The sequence below is a fragment of the Neomonachus schauinslandi genome, chromosome 3, assembly GCF_002201575.2.
Source record: "Neomonachus schauinslandi chromosome 3, ASM220157v2, whole genome shotgun sequence".
Classification (NCBI taxonomy): domain Eukaryota; kingdom Metazoa; phylum Chordata; class Mammalia; order Carnivora; family Phocidae; genus Neomonachus; species Neomonachus schauinslandi.
The window spans coordinates 154,470,408-154,497,223 of record NC_058405.1 but is presented as its reverse complement, the minus strand read 5'-3'; the positions used below and the strand labels follow the sequence as shown (position 1 = coordinate 154,497,223).

At 38.0% G+C, this 26,816-nt stretch overlaps 1 protein-coding gene across 1 annotated transcript in view; it reads left to right on the top strand.

Annotated features, from left to right (window-relative positions):
* Positions 1-26,816, top strand: part of DNAH7 (dynein axonemal heavy chain 7) — a 251,256-nt gene that overhangs the window by 17,110 nt on the left and 207,330 nt on the right. Inside the window, exons 7-12 of the mRNA XM_021703031.2 lie at positions 155-280; positions 5,229-5,348; positions 19,338-19,521; positions 20,139-20,318; positions 24,610-24,882; positions 25,695-25,822. Of these exons, the coding sequence (XP_021558706.2) occupies positions 155-280; positions 5,229-5,348; positions 19,338-19,521; positions 20,139-20,318; positions 24,610-24,882; positions 25,695-25,822 (1,011 nt within the window). The remainder of the gene's footprint in view (positions 1-154; positions 281-5,228; positions 5,349-19,337; positions 19,522-20,138; positions 20,319-24,609; positions 24,883-25,694; positions 25,823-26,816) is intronic.

Genomic DNA, 26,816 nt, shown 5'->3' with positions numbered 1-26,816 from the left:
AGCCTGCTTAAGGTTCTCTCTCTCCCTCTGCCCCTCTTTCCCCACTCTCTCTCTCTAAAGAAAAAAAAGAAACCATTATTACTCAAAAAGTACACTGTAACAATACTTTCTTCTGATTTTTAGAGATAGCTGATTATTTTTTCTTTGTTTTCAGAATGGAAGTTCTTCCAAAACCTTGGAGGAAATCTTTTTTAGCTGCAAGCAATTATATTAAGGATCACTTGAACACAATGAACCCCACAATGTTGGCTGTGCTAGATTTATGGCACAGTACTTTTAAGTGAGTATTTCTGGCCTTCTCAAGCTTCTTTTTAAAAGGGCGATAAAAGCTATTTTGTCCCACCTCAATTATTTCTTTTACTATTTTAACTGCAAATAAAAAGAAATAACTACAAACTTACCATCAGTATTCAAACATGGTTTTAAATCAGCAATGTAGAGGTAGAGTAAATCATGAATGTTGCCTTTGACCTCTAACCCAACTATGCCCCACACATCCCATACCTCATTACTACACAGACTTTAAGGGGTAATCACAATTAAGGGGCTGAAGTGTCATGCTTTATTTTAAATCCCATGGACCATTAGCTGCTACAGTCATCTAGATGGTGTAGGAACCTAGGAAACATAGTCTACCTGAATGGCATGAGTTAAAGTTCCTGGGTGACAGCTGGAGGTTATGCATCACCTCCTGGACACTGTCACAGCGGGGACGGTATCGCTACACGTAGCAAGTGCTTGGCACAGCTGCATGTGGATGCTGGTGGGCGCCGTGGAGCTGACATGCTTGCTTTTCAGGCTGAGGCCAGTTGATCACACAGTTTAGAAGCTCCTGCTTCATATTCCCTCCACCCTTGCATGACCTCTTCCAAGGCACGGGGAGCATCCTAGCAACATGCACCTGGGGACACAGGTTTTATAAAATGTGCAAAAGTAATACAGATTTATATTTATTTTTCTTATACAAGGCCTCCCTTCAGGAACCTCAAAACCCCTCTCAGTCCTGCCTTATGCTAGAGGAGGCACCTTGTCTCTCAGGTGGTCTTACCAGCCCTGCCCCAGCCTTTTCAACCCCCACAGCTGCAGCTCCGGTGACAAGTGACCCGCTCTCCAGGGTCTCCTGGTTTCTACCGCATGTGTTGTTCTGCAGGCAGGAGGGCACAGCAAGTGAGCACATTTTTCTGCCTCCCAAAACCAGCAAAAGGAAATCGGCTGTCTTTAGAGCGGTGCTAAGAGCTGTGACCATGCCCGAAGGCAGCTGTTGGCCCCACCCTGGGAAACCCCGGGACACGCACTAGGGGCACCTCCCTGACCAACTTCTCTGAACTCCTTCCAGAGTTAGGATCTTTAGCCTGCCACTTCTAGCCCTGCCCCTGATGTCTGCTGCAGGAAGCTGAGCTCCTTGCCTGGGCTCTGCCACCATCTGATTATAGGCTCTCTGTTCACCCCTTGTCCTTGCTGGGACTCTGTTTTCCCACAGGTAGAATGACCTGTGCTGTCCAAGGCCTCTTGCCTCCCTCACTCTGTCCCTGTCTCCCTTTTTAAAAACAAATTTTAATTAAATATGCAGCTACATATGTAACTTTATATAAACATGTAAATGTGATCATATAAACATTTTAAGTCTAGTCTTACTTTGCCTGACTTCTACCAGCCTTTCTTTTCCTCATCTCTGTCCTTTCCACCAGCCCAGCCAAAGACCCATGATAACCATCTAGTGGGATATCTTTCCTTATTTTTCTTTGTGCTCATATTATCAAATACATATGTGTATCCACACACATGCACACATATACATAGCATAAAAATGGCTTTTGTTCGTCAGACTGCATACTGTTAGAAAGAACATCTTTCAGCTTTCTGTTGTATAATGTAGATTTCTTTGCTTGAATTTGGCTTCTGGAATAGTAAGAGGCTATCTCCTTGCCCGTGTTCTTCTCATTTCTTCTCTTTTGAATATCCCTCTCCTGACAAGACCCATGATTTAATTTTGCATGCAGTCATGAGGTCATACTATGTAGTATCACTCTCACAAAGGATGTTTGCATACAGTGGTACATTTCATTTTTACAACACCACCAGAGTTGTTTTATTTTATATCCATTCACAGATATGGATATCTTTGGAACTGCCAGAACACACTGCGTTGGATGCTGGGGGATGAGGCTACAGTTCCTAGTATCATCCATAAAGGGCTAGACTTTGTTGGACCATGTCAGGAGGCAAGAGACAAGAAAATGAGAGGAGGAAGGGGAAGAAAAAGGGAACAAAGTTGAGCTCAAAAAACAGTCAACAATGGATGTGTCCAAACTTGGTGCCCATGGTCATAGTGGCAGAAGTATTAGTAGTAGCAACTGAAGGCAAACCTCAGGGCATCTGGGGTGAAGACAAATGAGAAAGAAGCTTTGCAGTCTGTGGGTAGGAAGAGGACTCCACCAACTCCAAAGTTGCCCTTGTAGACATGAGTCATTTTTACTTTATGTGAATGTTGAATGAGGCGGGCAGTCAAGAGTACTGCCCCTCAGAGTAGGAGCCAGCATTGAACATAAAGGGCATCCTTCCTGTAGGTGACAGTTTGTCCTGAATCTCAGCAGGTCTTGAAAATATGGAACATCTCTATGTGTGGCAGTGGGCTGGGGAATGGTAATGCAAAAGTCATCTGAATGACTGCACAAATGCGTGAGTGTGGAAACCTGAAGGGGACGTTTGGAGACGGGAATGTGCAAGTTCATGTCCTTCAGTAGTTAGATTGACAGAGACCACTGAATGTCAGAGATAGCATCTGTAATACAATCACAAGCTACACAGCATACAGGTATTTTTGCTTGAAAAGTAGTGTGTATATATGAAGATGCGTGTATAGCGTGTGTGCATATATGTGGAAATTACCACAGGCTACGAATTACAGTAGTTGAATATAAAAGGAAGATGTCGGGACACCGGGGTGGCTCAGTCAGTTAAGTGTCTCCCATTGGCTCAGGTCAGGATCCCGGGGTCCTGGAATCGAGTCCCTCATAGGCCTCCTTGCTCAGCAGGGAGCCTGCTTCTCCCTCTGCCTGCCGCTCCCCCTGCTTGTGCTCTTTCTCTCTGACAGACAAAATCTTAAAAAAATAAAAATAAAAGGAAGATGTCTAAGAAAGTGAAGCCTTATGTTACCCACCCTCCATCCCCTCCCTCAGGCAACCATCAATCTGTTCTCCATATCCATGAGCTCAGTTTTTGTTGTTGTTTTAGATTGCACGTAGGAGATTATAAAGGTATTTGTCTTTCTATGTCACACTTCACTTAGCATAATGCCTTAGGGGCCATCCATGGTGTCTCAAATGGCAAGATTTCATTCTGTTTTATGGCTGAATAATATTCCATTGTGTATATATATACCACATTTCTTTATCCATCAATGGACATTTAGGTTGTTTCCATGTTTTGGCTATTATAAATAATGCAATGAACATGGAGGTGCATGTATGTTTTTGAATTAGTGTTTTCATTTTCTTCAGATAAATATCCAGAAGTAGAATTGCTGGGTAATAATCTGGTAGTTTTATTCTTTATTTTTTGAAGAACCTCCATATTGTTTTCCATAGTGGCTGCACCAATTTACATTTCCACCAACAGTGCACAAGGATTCTCTTTTGTCCACATTCTCACCAACGCTTGTTATTTCCTATCCTTTTTTAGTATCCCTTCTAACAGGTGTGAGGTGATAATCTCATTGTGGTTTGATTTGTATTTCCCTCATGATTAGTAATGTGAACATGTTTTCACCTGTTAGCCATCTGTATGTCTTCTTTGGAAAGATGTCTATTCAGATCCTCTGCCCATTTTTTAATCAGATTTTTTTCTATTGAGTTGTATGTGTTCTTTATAAATTTTTTTTTAAGATTTTATTTATTTGAGAGAGAGAGAATGAGAGACAGAAAGCAGGAGAGGGAGGAGGGTCAGAGGGAGAAGCAGACTCCCCGCCTAGCAGGGAGCCTGATGTGGGACTCGATCCCAGGACTCCAGGACTATGACCTGAGCCGAAGGCAGTCGCTTAACCAACTGAGCCACCCAGGTGCCCCTGTTCTTTATAAATTTTTGATATTAACCCCTTATCAGTAAAAGGTTTGCAAATAAATATTTTCTCCCATTCAATAGATCACCTTTTCATTTTGTTAATGGTTGAATTTTGTTGTGCAGAAGCATTGTAGTTTGATGTAGACCCACTTGTTCATTTTTTGCTTTTGTTGCCTTTGCTTTTGGCATCAGATCCAAAAAAATCATTGCCAATACTCGTGTCCTGGAGCATACCAATGTTTTTTTCTAGGAGTTTTATGGTTTCAGGTCTTACATTCCTGTCTTTGATCCATTTTGAGTTAATTGTTGTGTATGGTGTAAGATAGGGGTTCAGTTTCATTCTTTTGCATGTGGCTGTCCAGTTTCCCCAACAGAATTTTTTTTTTTTTAAAGTAGGCTCCACATCCAGCATGGATTCCCCAACAGAAACTTCTTAAATGTGTAAATCATGTATATAACAAAGATCCATAGCATTGTAGTCAGAAAAGGAGTTGTATGGAAAGCTGTTGACTAGAGGAAGCACTGTGGTTTCTTAAAAAAAAAAAAAAGGTCGTAAGGGAGACAAACCATGAGAGACTCTGGACTCCAGGAAACAAACTGAGGGTTACAGAAGGGAGGGGGGTAGGGGGATGTGGTAAACTAATGATGTACTATATGTTGGCTAACTGAACATAATAAAAAAAGTCAAAACCACACAGGATCAAAAGATTTTGATACAGTAGGTATTAATTAGGTGTGAGAATTCCCCCACTCCATGGCTCCTTAAAATGCAAGGTGGTTTTCTTTTCAGAGTGGGTACAATTTTTGTTTCAGGAGTAGCAGGCTTTCTTAAGCTTTGAGCTTTACCTCTTTTCCTGTTGTAACTGTTCCAATTTGAAAACAAAAATCAGTCTGAATTTTATATCAAATCCCAGTTATTTCAACTCTGTTCTAGTTCACAGTAACATTTCATAATCTTATATTGTGTTCTTATCAAATTTTATTACTTTAATTATTTTAAAAATTAAAATTTTAAAAATCTCATGTTCTTAAATATTTGATTTTATTAAACACAAATTTTAATGATAAAACCCAGGAATGTCATATTTTTGAGGAGTTCAGTTAACAAAAATATTAAATGCAAAAAAAAATCTCCTGCCTTAATTATTGTATATTTTTATGTCTTGCAGAAAATTACGTTTAGTTGATGTAGAAGAATTTCATAATCGCCAGGATGCCTTAGAGCTGTCAATATTTCAGACCATTGTCATGAAACACATGGAATCTGCTAAAGAGACTCTACTTAAAATGTAAAGTTCTGAAACTTCATGGAGGAAAACAAATTTAAAAATGTTATTGGTGGGGAACTCTATTTTAACTGCATTTAGAAAATCCCATTTTAACAAGTTGGTAATTACTTCTGTTCAAGAATTAAATACAGTGTCTTTAACTGAATTGGTCTGTACTGTCTATCTAGATGTTCTACACAGCATAGATTATGCAGGAACAAAAATGATAGTTTTTTTTCTCTCAATGTCTGGTTTCTACTTCTGCTCTGAGAATGGGGTTGAATACATGGGGGGAATGATCATCAACTAATCCATTTACTATATATTTGACATCTATTAATACATTTAAGGCACTGTACCTCTTTCATTTTGCTTTTGGATGGGGGATGAAGGATATTCTTTAAAGGAGTTTACAATCACATTGAGAGGTTAGACTTGTCAAATGATAATTAAATATCTTGGATCGACCCTTAAAAATGGAATAGTCATATGTAATAATTACTTATGTAGGTGCCAGACAATATACTCTGAAACAATACAGGAAAATGTCTCTATCATGGGTTATTAAGTTATTATAAATAGGACATTAAAATTAGCTTAAATTGCAGGTAGCAGAGGACATGAAACTCCAGCATGATTTCATGATTTCCAAAAATTACTTAGAGATATATTCTGATAGTTTAAGACTGAATCTTTCTTTTCTTCTCCAATATTTTAGAATCAAATTCTTTGTCTGAAATTACTTGAACTTTAGAATTTTATTTAATATTAGTATTTAGTTAACATAAATGAATAGATGAAAGCTATAGAATGAAACCCCATAATTAATCACAGAGAAGAAAATGACCTCATTTATTTATTTTTTTATTATTATGTTATGTTAATCACCATACATTACACATTAGTTTTTGATGTAGTGTTCCATGATTCATTGTTTGCGCATAACATCCAGTGCTCCATGCAGAATGTGCCCTCTTTAATACCCATCACCAGGCTAACCCATCCCCCCACCCCCCTCCCCTCTAGAACCTTCAGTTTGTTTCTCAGAGTCCATAGTCTCTCATGGTTCGTCTCCCCCTCTGATTACCTCTTAAGGGCATAAAACAAATTTTCTTGATCTGTAACTTTGGGTTATAGTCCAGGAATACATTACCACTGTAAATTTTGTTAAATTGGGCATCAAAATACAGAGCAGAATAAAACCTTTACTGAAGACTTTCGTGGAGAGTTGAAGATTGACTTGCTGTAGCTCTTGATGCTTCCTGATTGATTCTAAGGGGAAAACACTCTGACCATTCTTTAAACAGTGAACCGGAATGTGTTTATCATGGCTAAAAGGTAGAACATCAGCTTACCACAGTGGAGAAACAGTTAGCAAATTATTATGATATCTACTCCAAACACAAATACCTTCTCTCAGTGCTCATTCTCTGCTTCTATTCAGCAGTTGCTGTGGTTTATCACCCCTGCCTTCTGGAAGCCTGTTTTTCTATGTCCCTGTGCCTCTGTTTTTTCTTTTTTTCTCCTAGGTGTACTTGTTCTTACTATTCCCAAGAGTGGGGGCCTCTCAGGTGTTTGCTCTTGTTTGTCTTCTTTATATTCTTGACAATGTCATGATTTCATCTGTCTCATCTGCCTCAAGATCTTATGTTTTTTGAGCTCTAGGCCCTTATTACTAATTTTATACTGTATATCTCCAGTTGAATGTCATGTCAGCATCTGAATATCAGCATCTCCATAACAGTGCTTGTTCTTTCTTCTAAACCTGCTACTCTTCCTGTTCTGGACCATTCCCAGGCCAAGTTGAAAACTTTGTGACTTTTTCTGTCTGTTGCTTATTATCTGCATCTTTATCACCCTTAGCCTGCCTCCAGCCAATACACTGATTACAGTGTATTGCTAACTATTTTTTTACATTGAGGTATAATTTACTTACCATAAAATCACGACTTTCTTGTGTACATTTGAGTGGCTTATAATATATTCACAAGGTTTTGCAATAATTACCACTAGTTCTGTCACCACCAAAAGAAACACTTTATCTGTTACCAGTCACTCCCCATTCCCCCTCCCACATGCCCTGACAGTCACTAATATAATTTCTGTCCTCATTCTGAATATTTCATCTCTGTGGCATAATATAATATGTATCCATTTATGTCTGGCTTCTTATACTAAGCATGATGTTTTCAAGGTTCATCCATGTTATAGCATATATCAATACTTTATTCCTTCTCATGGCCATTGTATGGCTCTAACACATTTTGTTTATCCATTCATGGACATTTGTGTTGTTGCTATTTTTTGTCTATTAGGAATAATGCTGCTATGAACATTTGTATAAACATGTTTTCAGTACTCTTGGGTATATACCTAAGAGTAGAATTGCTGGGTTATATAATAACTCTATGTTTAACTTTTTGAGGAACTGCCACAGTGTTTCCCAAAGGTCTGTTAGATTTTACGTTCCTACCAACAATGTTTGAGGGTTCCAATTTCTCTACATCCTTGTCAACACTTGTTACTGTACATCTTTCTGATTATATATAGTCATCCTAGTAGATGTGAAGTTCTATCTTATTGTGGTTTTGATTTGAATTTCCCTAATAACTAATTATGGTGAGCATCTTTTCAAATGCTTATTGTCCATGTATTTATCTTGTTTGGATAAATGTCTATTCAGATCATTGCTCCCTTTGTATTGAGTGATCTGTCTTTTTATTGTTGAATTATAAGAGTTCTTTATATATTCTGGATACCAAACCCTCAGTTATATGATTTGCAGATATTTCTCCCATTATGTGGTTGATCCTTTCATTTTCTTGATAGGCACAAATTTGAGGCACAATTTTTTTTTTTTTTAAGTTGGCTCCTGGAACCCAACATGGGGCTTGAACTCATGACCCTGGGATCAAGACTTGAGCTGAGATCAAGAGTTGGATGTTTAACTGACTGAGCCACCCAGGCACCCTGAGGCACAAATATTTTTAATTTTGATAAAGTCTTATTATTTTTTGTATATTGACCTTGTATCCTGCAACTTTGCTAAACTTCTTTATTAGCACCAATAGTTTTTTTGTGTGTGTAAACTTTATATCTTCTTTTTTTATATAAGATTGTGTTATCTGCAAATAGAGATAGTTCTACTTCTTCATTTCTTCTCTTTTTTTTTATCTTTGGTTTTTTATTTTTCTTTTTTTTATTCTTATGTTAATCCCCATACATTACACCATTAGTTTTAGATGAAGTGTTCCATGATTCATTGTTTGTGCATAACACCCAGTGCTCCATGCAGAATGTGCCCTCCTCAATACCCACCACCAGGCTAACCCATCCTCCCACCCCCCTCCCCTCTAGAACCGTGTTTGTTTTTCAGAGTCCATCATCTCTCATGGTTCGTCTACCCCTCCGATTTCCCCCGCTTCATTCTTCCCCTCCCGCTACCTTCTTCTTCTTCTTTTTTTTTTCTTAACATATATTGCATTATTTGTTTCAGAGGTACAGATCTGAGATTCAACAGTCTTGCACAATTCACAGCGCTTACCAGAGCACATACCCTCCCCAGTGTCTATCACCCAGTCACCCCATCCCTCCCAGCACACCCCCCACTCCAGCAACCCTCAGTTTCCTGCAATTAAGAATTCCTCATATCAGTGAGATCATATGATACATGTCTTTCTCTGTTTGACTTATTTCACTCAACATAATACCCTCCAGTTCCATCCACGTCATTGCAAATGGCAAGATCTCATTCCTTTTGATGGCTGCATAATATTCCATTGTATATATATACCACATCTTCTTTATCCATTCATCTGTCGATGGACATCTTGGCTCTTTCCACAGTTTGGCTATTGTGGACATTGCTGCTATAAACATCAGGGTGCACGTACCCCTTCGGATCCCTACTTTTGTATCTTTGGGGTAAATACCCAGTAGTGCAATTGCTGGGTCTTATGGTAGCTCTATTTTCAACTTTTTGAGGAACCTCCATAAAGTTTTCCAGAGTGGCTGCACCAGCTTGCATTCCCACCAACGGTGTAGGAGGGTTCCCCTTTCTCCGCATCCCCGCCAACATCTGTCGTTTCCTGACTTGTTAATTTTAGCCATTCTGACTGGTGTGAGGTGGTATCTCATTGAGGTTTTGATTTGGATTTCCCTGATGCCGAGCAATATTGAGCACTTTTTCATGTGTCTGTTGGCCATTTGGATGTCTTCTTTGGAAAAATATCTGTTCATGTCTTCTGCCCATTTCTTGATTGGATTCTTTGTTCTTTGGGTGTTGAGTTTGATGAGTTCTTTATAGATTTTGGATACTAGCCCTTTATCGGATATGTCATTTGCAAATATCTTCTCCCATTCTGTCGGTTGTCTTTTGGTTTTGTTGACTGTTTCCTTTGCTTTGCAAAAGCTTTTTATCTTGATGAAGTCCCAATAGTTCATTTTTGCCCTTGCTTCCCTTGCCTTTGGTGATGTTTCTAGGAAGAAGTTGCTTCGGCTGAGGTCAAAGAGGTTGCTGCCTGTGTTCTCCTTTAGGATTTTGATGGACTCCTGTCTCACATTGAGGCCTTTCAACCATTTGGAGTCTATTTTTGTGTGTGGTGTAAGGAAATGGTCCAGTTTCATTCTTCTGCATGTGGCTATCCAATTTTCCCAACACCATTTGTTGAAGAGACTGTCTTTGTTCCATTGGACATTCTTTCCTGCTTTGTCAAAGATGAGTTGACCATCTTTGGTCAGAGTTGAGGGTCCATTTCTGGGCTCTCTATTCTGTTCCATTGATCTATGTGTCTGTTTTTGTGCCAGTACCATGCTGTCTTGATGATGACAGCTTTGTAATAGAGCTGGAAGTCCGGAATTGTGATGCCGCCCGCTTTGCTTTTGTTTTTCAACATTCCTCTGGCTATGCGGGGTCTTTTCTGGTTCCATACAAATTTTAGGATTATTTGTTCCATTTCTTTGAAAAAAGTGGATGGTATTTTGATGGGGATTGCATTGAATGTGTAGATTGCTCTAGGTAGCATTGACGTCTTCACAATATTTATTCTTCCAATCCATGAGCATGGAACGTTTTTCCATTTCTTTGTGTCTTCCTCAATTTCTTTCATGAGTATTTTATAGTTTTCTGAGTACAGATCCTTTGTCTCTTTGGTTAGATTTATTCCTAGGTATCTTACGGTTTTGGGTGCAATTGTAAATGGGATCGACTCCTTAATTTCTCTTTCTTCTGTCTTGTTGTTGGTGTATAGGAATGCCACGGACTTCTGTGCATTGATTTTATATCCTGCCACTTTACTGAATTCCTGTATGAGTTCTAGCAGTTTTGGGGTGGAGTCTTTTGGGTTTTCCACATAAAGTATCATATCATCTGCAAAAAGTGAGAGTTTGACTTCTTCTTTGCTGATTCAGATGCCTTTAATTTCTTTTTGTTGTCTGATTGCTGTGGCTAGGACTTCCAATACTATGTTGAATAGCAGTGGTGATAGTGGACATCCCTGCCGCGTTCCTGAGCTTAGGGGGAAAGCTCTCAGTTTTTCCCCATTGAGAATGATATTCGCTGTAGGTTTTTCATAGATGGCTTTTATGATATTGAGGTATGTACCCTCTATGCCTATACTCTGAAGAGTTTTGATCAAGAAAGGATGCTGTACTTTGTCAAAAGCTTTTTCTGCATCTATTGAGAGGATCATATGATTCTTGTTCTTTCTTTTGTTAATGTATTGTATCACATTGATTGATTTGCGGATGTTGAACCAACCTTGCAGCCCAGGGATAAATCCCACTTGGTCATGGTGAATAATCCTTTTAATGTACTGTTGGATCCTATTGGCTAGTATTTTGGTGAGAATTTTTGCATCCATATTCATCAGGGATAATCGTCTGTAATTCTCCTTTTTGATGGGGTCTTTGTGTGGTTTTGGGATCAAGGTAATGCTGGCCTCATAAAATAGTTTGGAAGTTTTCCTTCCATTTCTATTTTTTGGAACAGTTTCAGAAGAATAGGTATTAATTCTTCTTGAAATGTTTGGTAGAATTCCCCTGGGAAGCCATCTGGCCCTGGGCTTTTGTTTTTTGGGAGATTTTTGATGACTGCTTCAATTTCCTTAGTGGTTATAGGTCTGTTCAGGTTTTCTATTTCATCCTGGTTCAGTTTTGGTAGTTGATACATCTCTAGGAATGCATCCATTTCTTCCAGGTTATCTAATTTGCTGGCATAGAGTTGCTCATAATATGTTCTTATAATTGTTTGTATTTCTTTGGTGTTGGTTGTGCTCGCTCCTCTTTCATTCATGATTTTGTTGATTTGGGTCATTTCTCTTCTCTTTTTGATAAGTCTGGCCAGGGGTTTATCAATATTGTTAATTCTTTCAAAGAACCAGCTCCTAGTTGCGTTGATCTGTTCTACTGTTCTTTTAGTTTCTATTTCATTGATTTCTGCTCTGATCTTTATTATTTCTCTTCTCCTGCTGGGTTTAGGCTTTATTTGCTGTTCTTTCTCCAGCTCCTTTAGGTGTAGGGTTAGGTTGTGTACTTGAGACCTTTCTTGCTTCTTGAGGAAGGCTTGTATTGCTATATACTTTCCTCTTAGGACTGCCTTTGCTGCATCCCAAAGATTTTGAATAATTGTGTTTTCATTTTCATTGGTTTCCATGTATTTTTTTAATTCTTCTTTAATTTCCTGGTTGACCCATTCATTCTTCAGTAGGATGCTGTTTAGCCTCCATGTATTTGAGTTCTTTCCGACTTTCCTCTTGTGATTGAGTTCTAGTTTCAAAGCATTGTGGTCTGAAAATAGGCAGGGAATGATTCCAATCTTTTGGTACCAGTTGAGACCTGATTTATGACCTAGGATGTGATCTATTCTGGAGACTGTTCCATGGGCACTAGAGAAGAATGTGTATTCCGTTGCTTTGGGGTGGAATGTTCTGAATATGTCTGTAAAGTCCATTTGGTCCAGTGTGTCATTTAAAGTCTTTATTTCCTTGTTGATCTTTTGCTTAGATGATCTGTCCATTTCAGTGAGGGGGGTGTTAAAGTCCCCCACTATTATTGTATTGTTGTCGATGTGTTTCTTTGCTTTTGTTATTATTTGCCTTATATAATTGGCTGCTCCCATGTTAGGGGCATAGATATTTACAATTGTTAGATCTTCTTGTTGGATAGATCCTTTAAGTATGATATAGTGTCCTTCCTCATCTCTTATTACAGTCTTTGGTTTAAAATCTAATTTGTCTGATATAAGGATTGCCACCCCAGCTTTCTTTTGGTGTCCATTAGCATGGTAAATGGTTTTCCACCCCCTCACTTTCAATCTGGGGGTGTCTTTGGTTCTAAAATGAGTCTCTTGCAGACAGCATATCGATGGGTCTTGTTTTTTAATCCAGTCTGATAGCCTGTATCTTTTGATTGGGGCATTGAGCCCATTTACATTCAGGGTAACTATTGAAAGATAGGAATTTAGTGCCATTGTATTGCCTGAAAGGTGACTGTTACCATATATTGTCTGTGTTCCTTTCTGGTCTATGTTGCTTTTAGGCTCTCTCTTTGCTTAGAGGACCCCTTTCAAGATTTCCTGTAGGGCTGGTTTTGTGTTTGCAAATTCCTTTAGTTTTTGTTTGTCCTGGAAGCTTTTTGTCTCTCCTTCAATTTTCAATGACAGCCTAGCTGGATAGAGTATTCTTGGCTGCATATTTTTCTCATTTAGTGCTCTGAATATATCCTGGCAGTCCTTTCTGGCCTGCCAGGTCTCTGTGGATAGGTCTGTTGCCAATCTAATGTTTCTACCCTTGTAGGTTACATATCTCTTCTCCCGAGCTGCTTTCAGGATTTTCTTTGTCTATGAGACTCGTAAGTTTTACTATTAGATGTCGGGGTGTTGACCTATTTTTATTGATTTTGAGAGGGGTTCTCTGTGCTTCCTGGATTTTCATGCCTGTTTCCTTTCCCAAATTAGGGAAGTTCTCTGCTATAATTTGCTCCATTATACCTTCTGCCCCTCTCTCTCTTTCTTCTTCTTCTGGGATCCCAATTATTCTAATGTTGTTTCGTCTTATGGTATCGCTTATCTCTCGAATTCTGCCCTCGTGATCCAGTAGTTGTTTATCTCTCTTTTTCTCAGCTTCTTTATTTTCTATCATTTCATCATCTATATTACTGATTCTCTCTTCTGCCTCATTTATTCTAGCAGTTAGCGCCCCCATTTTTGATTGCACCTCATTAATAGCCTTTTTGATTCTACTTGGTTGGATTTTAGTTCTTTTACTTCTCCAGAAAGGGTTTCTCTAATAACTCCCATATTTTTTTCAAGCCCAGCTAGTATCTTTAAAGTGATGATTCTGAACTCTAGATCTGACATCGTACTAATGTCCGTATTGAGTAGGTCCCTGGCAGTCGGTACTACCTCTTGTTCTTTGTGTTGAGGTGATTTTTTCCATCTTGTCATTTTGTGCAGAGGAGAATAGATTAATGAGAGAACAAAATGCTAGCAGAGTAACAACGTCCCCAGAAAATATACTCTAAACAAATCAGAAAAGACCTGAAGCAGTGGGAAAAGAAAGGGAAAGAGAGAAAAAAGAAAAAGAAAAAAAGAAAAAGATAAAGATAAAAACAAAAACAAACAAAAGAAAACAACAACAACAACAACAACAACAACAAAAAAACAGAATGTGATCAAATATGATCAGGCTGGTATATAGATCAGTGCCACACACTAGATTTGGGGTGTATTTTGGTCTTTTAGAAGAAAGTGCCTCCCAAAATTTTAAAGAAAGAAAAACTTATATATGTACAAACATAAGGGTTGATATGATGAAGGGATGGAATATGACTGTAAAGATGGAAATTATAAAAAATTTTATAAAAGGAATTGATAAGTTGTTTGAAAAAAGAAAGAAGAGGATTTAAAAAAAGAAAAAAGAAAAAGAAAAAAAAGGGAGAGGATGTGATCAGGCAGGGGAATAGAAAACACCATATACTAGAGATTTAGGGTATATTTTAATCTGTTAGAAGAAACTATCTCAAAATTTTAAAGAGAGAACAACTTATATATATAAGCCAAGAATACAGGTAACTACTATGAAGGGATAGAATATGACTCAAAAAATGAAAAATAAAAATGTTTTTTTTAAAAAAAGGGATTGATAAGACGTTGGTTGAAAAGGGGAAAAAGAAAAATTCAAAAAGAAAAAAAAAGAAAAAAAGACAGTTAAAAAAAAATTAACTTTGAAAGACTAAAGAATCATGGTAAAAAAGCCATGAATTCTATGTGCAGTAGTCCCCTAGCGCTGGAGTTCTGCCGTTCTCATTGATCGGTAAACTTGGTCTTGGCTGGCTGTTCTTGCTGATCTTCTGGGAAGGGGCCTGTTGCCGTGGTTTCCAAATGTCTCTGCCGGAGGCAGAATTGCCCCGCCCTTGCCCCCTCCCGGCTAAGTAATCTGCTCGGGTTTGCTCTCTGGGGCTTTTGTTCCCTGCAAGCTTTCCGTACAGCTTTGGAGGCGGAGAGTGAAAATGGCGGCCTCCCAATCTCCGCCCCGGAGGAGCCGAGAACTCGGGGCCCCGCTTCTCAGTGAGACCCCAGAGAAAAGCCGTCAGTCACTCCCGTCTCCTGGTCTCCGGCTGCACTCTGTGCTCACCCGGCCCGTGACCGTGCGTTTCTATCTCTGGCACCCGACCCCAGGTGGAGTCTCCAAACCCAGCAGATCCCTGCGGTGCACTCCCGTGCAGCTCCTCCTGGGGGAAGAAGGTGAGTCTCCCCGGATCTGCCGCTTGTTGGGTCCCTGCTGGAGGAGCAGGGGCCCGACTGTGCCGCGGCTCACGGTTTATGGCAACCCCGAGCTGAGAGCCCGCACCTGGGCTCCGCCTCTGCAGCCGGCTTCCCTGCTCCGTTACCTGGGAGTTCTGCCACACTCAGGCACCCCCGGTCTTTCTGTGACCCGGAGGGTCCTGAGACCACACTGTCCCGGAGGGTTCCACCCCCCGCTTAACCACCAGAGTGACGTCCCTCAGCGGAGCAGACTTTTAAAAGTTCCGATTTTGTGCTCCGTGGTTCTATCACTTGCCAGAAGCGGCCGACGGAGGCCCCTCCCCCGCCGTCTATCCTCCCGAATATCGCCTCGGATTCACTTCTCCGCACGTCCTACCTTCCAGAAAGTGGTCGCTTTTCTGATGAGAGAGTTGTTGCTCTTCTTTTCTTCGATCTCCTGTTGAGTTTGTAGGTGTTCAGAATGGTTTGATCCCTATCCAGCTGAATTCCTGAGAGGAGACGAAATCCAGGTCTCCTACTCCTCCGCCATCTTGCTCCGCCCCTCTCTACTTCTTCATTTCTTATCTGCATTTCTTTTTCTTGTCCTTGCCTAATTGCTTTGGTTAGAATCTCCAGTACAGTGTTGAAAAGAAGTGGCAGGGGTGAACATCCTTGTTTTGTTCCTGATGTTAGGGGAAGGCTTTCAGTCTTTCAGCATTTAGTTTTAGCTGTATATTTTCCCTTTATTAGGTTGATGAATTTCCCTTTCATTCTTAGTTTCTTGATTGTTTTTATCATACAATAGTGCAGATTTTGCTGCCAGATTGTTTTTTGTTGTTGTTGTTTGCAGCTGAGATCATAATGGGTTTTTCTACTTTATTAATATATTATATTAGTTTTAATATACTGAACTAATCTTTCATTCCTGAGATAAATCCCACTTGACCATGGAGTATAATTCTTTTTATATGCTGCTGGATTCAGTTTGCTAGAACTTTGTTGAGGATTTTTGTGTGTACATGCATAAGGGACTTTGGCCTGTAGTTTTCTTTTTCTTGTGATATCTTTGTTTTGGTATGAAAATACTGGCCTCATAGAATGAGTTAGGCAGCATTCCTTTCTCTCTCTCCCTCTCTCTTTTTGGGCAGAGTTTGTGAAGAATTGGTGTTAGTTCTTCTTTAAGTGTTCTGTAGGACCTACTAGTGAAGCCTTCTTCTCCTGGGTCCTGGTCTTTTTATTTTTGGAAAATTTTCTGATTATTAGCTCTGCATCTTATTATAGCTCTATTCATGTTTTCTATTTCTTTTTGAGTCAGTTTTGGTAGTTTGTATCTTTCTAGGAATTTGCTAGATTAATTTGTTTGCTTATGATTGCTTATTAAAGACCTTTTTATTTTCTTAAATTTCTATAAGGTGAGTGTTTATGTCCTCTTTCTCATTCCTAATTTTAATAATTTGAGTCTTCTTTCTTTTTTTATCTTGATCAGTTTAGCTACAGGCTTGTCAATTTTTCTGGTCTTTTAAAAAACCAAATTTTGGGTCTGTTGATTTTCTCTATTTTTTTATTCTCTGATTTTTTTCCCACTCAAATCTTTATTTCTTCCTTTCTCCTTGTTTTGAGTTTAGTTTTCTCTTTTTCCAGTTTTTAGTGGAATTATAAGTTATTGAGTTAAGATCTTTTTAATTTTTAATATAGGTATTGACAGCTGTAAATTTCCCTCTGGTCACTGCTTTTTTTGTGTTCTGTGAGTTTTGGTAAATGATATTTTCATTTTCATTCATCTCAAATTATTTTTGGATTTCCCTTGTGATTTCTTTTTTGACTGACTGGCCATTTAGGACTGTGTTGCTTAATTTCTATGTATTTATAAATTGCCAGAGTGTCCTTCTGCTTCTGATTTATGATTTTTTTTTAATGATCTCAATCCTTTTATATTTTTTTAGACTTAGGACCATCAACTATTCTTGATCTTCTCTCAGAAGCCTCTTCCATGTGTACTCCTTTCTCTTTATTCCCACTGCAACTACCCTTGGCAGGCTCTTTTAGCCTCCCATGTAGCCTACAAACCACTGCCAGGTGAATCTTAACCCCTAATTCAGTGCTTCCCTTTTGTTGACAAAATAAGTCACCATTTCTTAACCTGCCTTTTAAGGTCTTCTGCAACTTGGACCTAATCTATCTCTTCCATTCTCAGGTCTGAAAAGACTTTCACCTTGGGCCATGTCTGGAGAAATAGTCATGTTAAATTAAACAGGACGTAACTTCTAAAACTAGTCTGTAACTGTTAAGTATTCAGTGGGTAAAGTCTCTTTTTTTTAACCAATTATTGACTTTTAAAATAATTAGTTACTCCTTATTTGTTTTTATTTGTGGGATGGGAATTCTAGGAAAATTTGAAAGTTGTTTAGTTTTCCTCTTAAACTCTGTGACTCTTAGCATTACCATCTTTGCACACATAATTATATCAAATTGAATCAGAGGTTAAGGAAATTAAACAGAACAAAAACCTCTTGAATACTATCAGCAAAATATTATGATTCACACTATTTACAGTGCTTGATGCAGCTCATCACTGGAGAAGCCTCTCTTCTGTCCTTCAGTACCCAGCTCAAATTACCCTTTTTCTATGAAATCTCTATTGTTACCTCTTAAAAAATGATCTTTTCCTTCTGAATACCTCCGACTCTTTATTCTCATAATTCCTTCCTTTTAGAATATGTATTTATGTGTTTGTCTTTTCCTTCCTCCATCAGCCTTAATAAGCACTTTGAAAACTGAGTAATATTTTGTACTAAGTATTTTGTATAGAATAGGGAGCCCTGTAAATATCTTTGGGACAATGAATAATTTTTAAAACATATTTTCTTTACTTGTCCTTTTTCCAGTTCTATAGCCCCAAACTTATTCCATCTCTTGTCTGAACGACTGGAAGTTTCTCAGTCCCCTTTCTTAATCTAGTATTGCCGTTCTTTACCTAGTATGTGTTACTTGTCCTCTTTATCTGTTACTTCAACAATGACACCTTACTGCAGAAAGATCTGCCATGGCTTCATTTTAGAGAGTGAGGCCATCCCAACTTACTGTGTTTAGCTCCCAAGTTCTGCAGAAGTCCTCACAGACTTTCTCCCACTTATTTCTTCCTATTTTCTAGGAAGAAATCTCTCTATTATCTCTATTATAGACGATGAAATGATTAGATAAATTAGCCCCACTTCCCCACCTATTTTTTCTTATTATCCTACTTCTACTTCAGATCCTTTCCTCACGGTCCTTCTCATTTCATTTCCATCCTTCAATGAAATTGTCATTTTCGTTATAAAACCCTTCTCTGTTACTTAAATGGAAAATTATATCACAATCCTTTGACTTTAAGACTGTTTTTCTGCTGTGACACATTGCCTTTGTTATTATAGGAGACAAGGGGTGATGTCATATCTTTTTATATCTCCCATGACACTGTTCCTAGCACATAGACACTAAACACATATTTGTTAAATGAATACATATATTTAAAATTTAGATCTTTCTTGAAGCATTCAGGCAACTCCTGAAAGTATGTGGACTTTGTTTTTTAAAAAATATATTATCTCTTATGAAAGAGGTATCAGTATTCCTTAATTTTGTGGTGTTAGTGGTTTTATAAACTGAAAACTTGACTTATTATGTATCTATATGTGAATTTACTGTTTTCCTTTTATTACAAGGATACATACACATTTGAAACTTTGTTTTAAATCAGCCATTCTTTCAGGATTTCACATTAAGGGAAATAAGAAAATAATACACTTGATTTTATTGATTTGTCTTGCTTTCAAGTCATTGTGAAACAGAATAGCTTAAAGTACCAAGTGGGTTAAACCAAGTAAGTTCTCTCTTGGTTTAATCAGCTATTTACATTTTAGCTTTAAACTAACAAATCCATTCCCTAAAGAACATTTTGGAAACTGGTGAGTAGTATTTTGTAATATCCAATAAACTTTTATTCAAAAAGTACAGGAAGCATAGTTTCAGGAGTTAGATTTATGTTTGTTTTCTTTTCCTCACAGCATCACATTGTTGAGTCATCTTCTATTGGCTGTGATTAAAATTTCTTTTCCTAGAAAAAGTGAAATATGCTAGTGCTTACAGTTCAGAGGGTGGATAATGTCAGTTAGCCATAGAGCTCTCAATGAAGACCTTTGGATGTCCAGAAGTTACTGTTAATGCTTAATGTAAAAGGAGTGATTCACTGGAAGTATTAACTTTTAAAAGTCTTTTGTGCTTTCAAGGTGGTTTCCAGAAGTGCAGAATATTTATTACCAAGGTAATAAAAAAAAGCAATTGCCAACTGGTGACAGCAGTGTCAAATTGGAATCTTTTTTCAACTGCGCTGCTACGCTTCTGACTTTACAGCTGCAAGAACTCACTTTGGTCTCCATGCAGGATTTCACAGACTTAATAGCACAACCACCAGTAAGTATGGTGCCGTTACACCAATATTCATCTACTAATTTATTTTCAAGAGGAAAAAGATAAAAAAAAAAAAAAAAAGAACCTTTAGCAGTGGAAGAGAAGGAAGTATATCTTTAGATCACTTACCTATTTAAAAACACTTAGTATCAACCTGAATATTCAAGATATATGAGTATCATCACGTTGGTGAGGATTAGTGAAGAGAAGTCAAAACTCTTCTCATTGGGCAATTTGGGTCATGATGGCTGGGGAAGGTTTCTGCAAGGAACTCGTGTCTTTCCAGAAGAAGGTCCTGTTAGAGTGTGGGCTGGGACTGGGAATTTGAATACTTTCTTGGGCTCTTGCTTGCATGACTCCAGAGCCCCACTGCTGTGCACATCCTCCTTTTTCTGGAACCTTGACCCTCTGGTTGATCTTGTAGGCTCGGTGGATACTAGATACCAACACATCTAACTGGGAATTGTTCTTGATCTTTTTAGTAGAGCTCCTCATTGGCTTAACTGTCTAGGGCATAAGAGGAAAGGTGAGTTCCCATGAGTTCTAATTGGGACCACTGCACTGCTTAGTCTCTCCCAATTCATATATATATTCACATACATGTGTACATTTTTTTGCAGGATTCTGTTAGAGCTTTCGAACATCCAGGTTTCATCATGAGGCTGATTCTTGAAAATGACACCATTAAGTTTGAACCTGAGTTCAGTGACTATATAGACATCCTTCTAAATGTTTATGATACCATGATTAAGGCTGTCAGTTTTGTGCCAAGAGTTGAGACAAAATTGTATTCCAAGTGGGTAAGTATCAAGGGTATTCTGATTGCTTGCATTTTCATGATGATATTCATTTCAAACAAATTCTAAAAGGCGTAGACCTGTATCCTATGCTTTGCAGAATATAAATGGCCTGGTAACATTGGCTTATAAGAAACTTTTAATTAAAAAAATACTGTTTTCCCATTACAGTATACCTAGTTTCTTAGGCTAGTCTTCCATTGGACTGAAATTTTTCTTAAGGGAAGGAATTAAAGTTGTGGTCAGGTTTAAGGCAGTCAATGAGTGTTTGCTATAGCACTCACACCATGCTGTAGACCTCCCTTATACTTCTCTAGCTCTCTCAAACTGTCCTTCCGTTGATTACTCTCCTCATATACCTTCTTCCATAAGCAGTAGTGTCTTTGTACTCTCATATCACAGATTCTACTTCCCCTCTCTCTCTGGCCATTAATTTAGCAAAGCTCTGCTTTGCTATGTCAACAGCAGTTACTGCAGTCTAGTATACAGATTGAGCATGTCTGATAATTCCTTAACTTAAAAGATTTTCAAGCTTTGTAAGTCAAACCAGTAGCTTTCTTAATTCCTTTTTATTTTATTTTTTTAAAATATTATTTTAGAGAGAGCATGTGTGCACGTGAGCTGGGGATGGGCAGAGGGGGAGGGAGAGGAAGAGAGAATCTGAAGCAGAGTCTGTCTTGAGCACAGAGCCCAAAATTGGGCTTGATCTCACGACCACAAGATCATAACCTGAGCTGAAACCAAGAGTTGGCTGCTTAACTGACTGTGCCACCCAGACATCCCATCCTTTTTATTTTTAAAATAGTTCACAAATATTTCATGTACAAGAAAGCATCCAGACTACTGTGTAGTTTTAAGTGGTAATAAAGTTACCCCTGTGTACTTAGAATCTAACTAGAGAAATGGAATATTACTGATACCCTTAAGCTCTTCTTGCTCCCTACTGCCCTTCCCTGTTCACATTCCTCTCCTTCTACCTTCTAGCAAAAGAATCACGATCTTGAATTTTGTAGTTATTAATCTGAAATTTTTTAGATTTACTACCTGTCTGCATATCCCTAAACAATTTCCATTTAGTTTTTCCATGTCTTTGTATATATGTGGAGTCATCTTATAATCAGTGACCTGTTTTATTTTATTCAACACTGTGATTGTGAAATTATCCATTGTGAGGATATTATCTTCATCATAGAGCTTCTAATTTTTTTATTTTTATTTTCTAGGAATTCCATTAAGTTCTTTGTTGAATAGGACTTGTCATTTTTGATTGTCTCTTGTACCTAGTTATATATTCATTACTCTTTTACTTCTCCATTTACTGATCTGACTCTTGCTCATGGTGGTTTATTTCTGTGGGTGTTTTTCCTTGATTATTATGGGCTTATACATGAAGAACTTCATGCAGGGAAGTCCTTAAGGCCTTAATTTAAGTTGGTTCCTCCAGAATTTGCATATTCTCCTGACAGTTACTCTGGAGGCCTCTCCAGACCAAGGACCATTTTTTAATAAACTTCTTGCTGAAGATTTTGTGGACAACACTGGCAGTGTGAATGCTTACCCAAATCTGCATGAGAACAAGCTGGTGGCCACAAATTCTTAAGGTGACTGTCTTTTTTCTCCTCCACTGAAAAACAAGGTCAAAACAGGATATTTCCCTTACTTTTGCTCCCTCATTCAGAGGTACTGTCACCTTTCATCATTCTGAAATTTTGTGTCACATTTGTCTTCTTGGCTTTCTGTGGGTGTAGCCATTATGACTTCCCTCCCTGCTCAGGCTTGAAGCTTTGTTTCCTAACAGCTGTTCTGCCATCCCACACCCCTCCCCTGCACAGAGGCCCACCTTGCTAGAGACTCATTAAAGCAAAGCTTAGGCCACCACGGGTCAGCAGTCTCTAGGGCAGCTGCTCACTTCTGCACATAATTACCTCTCAACTCATGTGTCCCCTCATGTTTGGCCCCTAGACTTTCCCTATTATTTTTTCTTCCTTAGCTATGTATTATAAAAGTTATATTAGGCATTTTTTCCCAGCATACTTATGTGTTTTGAACTAAACAGTTATTTTCAGGTTATGTATTCCTCATATTGCCATAAATAGAAGTCTCTGGAGAAATGTGGTTTACTTTGGCCTTTGTTTAATTTCAGTTCAGCTCTTGCATCTTTCTCCAGGCATACCCTGCCTTTTTTTCAAGAATGATCTGCATGAGCTTATGAAACAGACAAATAGAACAAGTTAATAAGAGTTACCAGGCATGCTCTGAGTGGAGAAAAGTATTACTGTCATTTGAATGAATACAGTTGCTTTGATTTAATGGTTATAAAATATGGCTCTAAGTTTCCTGGTTTCTAAAGTGAAGAGGAATATATGACAAGTTTTAACTGGGATTAAGCAGTTAATTTAAACTGCTCAGGTCTTCTTCCTGGTATCAGATTTTGAGAGAGAAGTCTTACATGGGGCATTATACATGGGGTAATAGTTCTGAAATCCTACATGTCAGCATCACCTGGTGACATTTTAAAAATACAAATCCACCACCACCACCTCTTGCCCCTAGAGATGTGGATTCACAATGATAGTTGGTTCTCAGAAATAGGTTGCCAGAATCATCTAGGGATATTTTGCTGTAATCAGTTAGGTTTGGAAAGGAGTGATATAGAAGGTACTTCGAGTAAGATGACTGAACGTGATTTCAATGACCTTTGACAGCAACTGCAGAAGTGGAGTTCGTAGAGCCGTTCTTATCACAATCTTTGATAGAAACTGAAAGTGAAATTAAAATACATTTTTTCCCCATGGAAGGCAAACCTGCAAGGGGCTAAGATGCTGTGAGTCCAAGCATATCACCATCTCAGGATCTATTTTGATAGACTTTCAAACACTTGAGTTGTCTCATTCAAAATATCATTTCCCTTAACTCTTAATAGGAACTGATTAGAATTCACATCAAAAGTATACTTTCTAATATAGTTCTGATGTATTGGTATCCAGTTATGTTTAGAAAGATAGACCTATAGATTGTAGACATTAGGCAGGCTGTTAATATGCTTAAGAAACATTGTATAATGAATATTAATGAGCTTTGCTTTAATCCAATAATTACATTGCATACAGTACATCATATAGATTGCTTTATCTCAAAGTCCCCCTGCCCCCAGAAAAAATGGCACCAGGCATCTTCTGAGCCCAGGGATGAGGTGGTAGTGGTGTTGGTGTGATTCTCTAATGTTCTCAAGAAGCGTCTAGTTCTAAGCTTTATGATTTCCTAAAATCCCCCTAGGGGCCATGGCAGGCAAATGCACCCTGGATACCTGAATAAATTATAGTTCTCTAAGGAATACTTTGATATTATCTAGTGAATGCTGTAGAATATCCACCACGGATCATATTTTTGTTTGTTAGAGTGAAAAATCCCTTCTTCTGAATGAAAGGTAGAGCATGTATATTTTTAAGTGTAACTTGATTCAAGATAATAAACCATATAGGCACATTTACCTGCCCTCTTATTTGAAAAGAGGAGACAAGCTGTTGAGATTTGTTTGCTTATTAAAAATTGTTATCTGATCCATTATTCTAATGGTGATAGCAGAATGCACATTTTGTAACCAGGGATTTTAGTCTGCTCAAGTTGCTGTTCACAGAATCAAAGTTCAAAGGGCAGTGAATGAGTAAACAATCTTTCTTTGTTCTAGATAGATTACTGTCAAGGTGAAAAAGTACTGTGATTGAAGAATATGATGATATGACATTGAGCTGGCTTTTTAAAAATAAAGTACAATGCAAGCACTACCTTATAAAGCTAGCATATACAATTGCACAAATAAAATGTGGATTTTGGTGTTTTTATATTCTCTTATTTTCTGTGTATTTTCAAGTGACAGTTCTTTCATCCATACAGAAAAACAAAACACAACTAGGTAGCCTTGAAGGAAAAAAAAATTACATGAAACTTAGATATTCAATATACTGCCATTAGACTGAGTATCTTTCTATAGAGATTAGAAAATCACAAAGAGGGGCACCTGTGTGACTCAGTCAGTTAAGCATCTGCCTTCAGCTCAGGTCATGATCCCAGGATCTTGGGATTGAGACCCACATCGGGCTCCCTGCTCAGTGGGGAGTCTGCTTCTTCCTCTCCCTCTGCCTGCTCCCCCGCTTGTGCTCCCTCTGACAAATAAATAAATAAAATCTTTTTAAAAAAATAAAAAAGACCTTTAGATTGGCATTTTTACAAAGATAAATGATATGGCTACCTTAATTTATTTTTTAAAATGAACATTATTTTTCCCTTTGCTTAGGAAAGTAAGTCTAAACCAACAACCTTGAAGCCAGTAATTCTGAGTGAAATTGTCGAAGCCCACAAAGAAAAGGTGAAGGAAGTAATAATGAGAGAGAGCGTGGCACCTACCGAACACCTCAGACTCTATGACAAGTATGACTTTCTCATCACCAAAAAAGCTGAGCAAGATGTTGATGCTTTCCTTGAAGAAAATCATAGCTATGAGAAAATAATACAAGAAATTCGCAAATACCAAAAACTAATAGAGGAGATACAGTACACATCTAGAAAGGTAAACCATCTGTTTTGTACTACTGTTCTTTGTAACTAATGATCTTTTCCCAGTTTTATTAGGATGTGTCTTTAGACCATACAGTGAAAGAATCAGACCGTTACTGTCAACAGGGAAAGTATTTGTTGCCTTTCCATGAGCCAAGCATTGTGGGAAGCCCAGGATATATGGAAGTAGACAAAACAGGGTTCTTGTCCTCATAGAGCTGAAAGTCTAGTACTTCAGGCCTGACTTGTAAGTACTTTATATAAATTAACCCCTCAAAAATTCCAAGAACTTAATTTTTTTTTTTGCTTTAGTGTTTATAAATCCTTCGGAAAGTATGGTAATTACACCAAAATGTGATTACTTCTGTTCAGTAGGAGACTGGTAATTTAAGATTTTTGTTTGCCCTTTTTTACAGTTTCCAAAATTTCCACCCTAAACATGCATTACTGTTTTGTACAGAGCAGATATAATATTTAAATCCCCCACTCTTGATTTAGCAATAACTCGATTCTCCAAAGTTCTTATGTCCATTTTTTTATTTTATTTATTTTATTTTATTTTTATTTTTTTTAATCTTATGTCCATTGTTGTCCTGAAATACAGTTGGCTTCCAAGATAACAAACTCTTGAAGGAGATTTACCCAGCAGATGGTTGTAAAATACAAATGAGTGTTTAGAAAATCCTTCCTGCATCATATTAAACACACACACACCCCGAATCTTGTTATATCACATACAAAAAAACCCCAATATTGTGAGAAAGGCAAAATTGTGGGAACCTTTTATTTTCCTGTTCATTAAACTTTTCATACTTAATGTTGCAGACTGTTCGTTTAGGAATGTTTGAAATGCGCTGTGAGGAATTAATCAGAGCTTTGGTGAAGCGAGCAGAAATTATCTGTGGAAAACTTATAGCTAAAATGTTCCGAGATCATCAGGAAGTAAATACAAGGTATTTTTGTGATACTGATTATTTTTTTTTCAGGGGGATGTTAGAATCAATTGTCATTCAAATAAAGTTATGGATTAGAACAGTGTCATCAATGACCCTCCAAGAAGATAATGCCCAACTTATTTCTACTTGGCTTTGTTATTTTATGATTATTATTAGTTTTTCACCACAAATGCACCTTCCCGATTGCCTGATATAAGGTGGTATTAAAATGTGTTTGCAATTTTGTTTGCACAAGTCAGATGGGCGTTCTCTAACATCGCTAAGGTTTTAAGTTTTAAGTTTGTATAATCAGTACACAACATGGATTTTCAAAGTGGATTATACCCAGTAGTTGTCCTGGGTCCTAATGGATCCTCAAATTTTGAACTTGACTCACTGTGATTATTCCTCAAGGCCCTGATAACTTGTTGTCTTAACTAAAAACTTATTTGTTGACTAACCTGGAGATTTTGAGGAAAACTGGCTCATGTTAAGTAAACTCAGAATGCTAAGGTGTAAAGCAGAATACCTGCATTTATTTAGGAAAGAGGTTGAACTAGTCTTTCAATAACTGGTGTTAGTGTTGTTCTGGGAACCTCTTTTCTGTTACAAGTTACATGGGAAATCCCCCCACATAATCAGAAATTTTGTAATGGTTACGGTATTACAGGAAAAATAAATCATTAAAAAGAATATTCAGGCTGTATAAAAGCCTGAAGGAAGCTTGTAGTAGGCACAACAATAGGTGCTTATACTCTAAATATGAATATAACTGCTGAAGAAAGTTACAGTCTTAAGGGGAAATACACATACAAACCAGTAAATTATAGTAGGCCTCAGTAAATACTGTAGTGAGCCACAGACATAAAACAGAGAAGGACATGATTAATTTCTTTCACAGTGGAGGTTGGGCAAGTGGGGAAAATCAGGGAAAGCTACAAAGAGGAAGAGGATATGTGAATTCATTTTAGAGGATGAGTAGTGGGAGTCTACCAGGTGAACAATGTAAAAA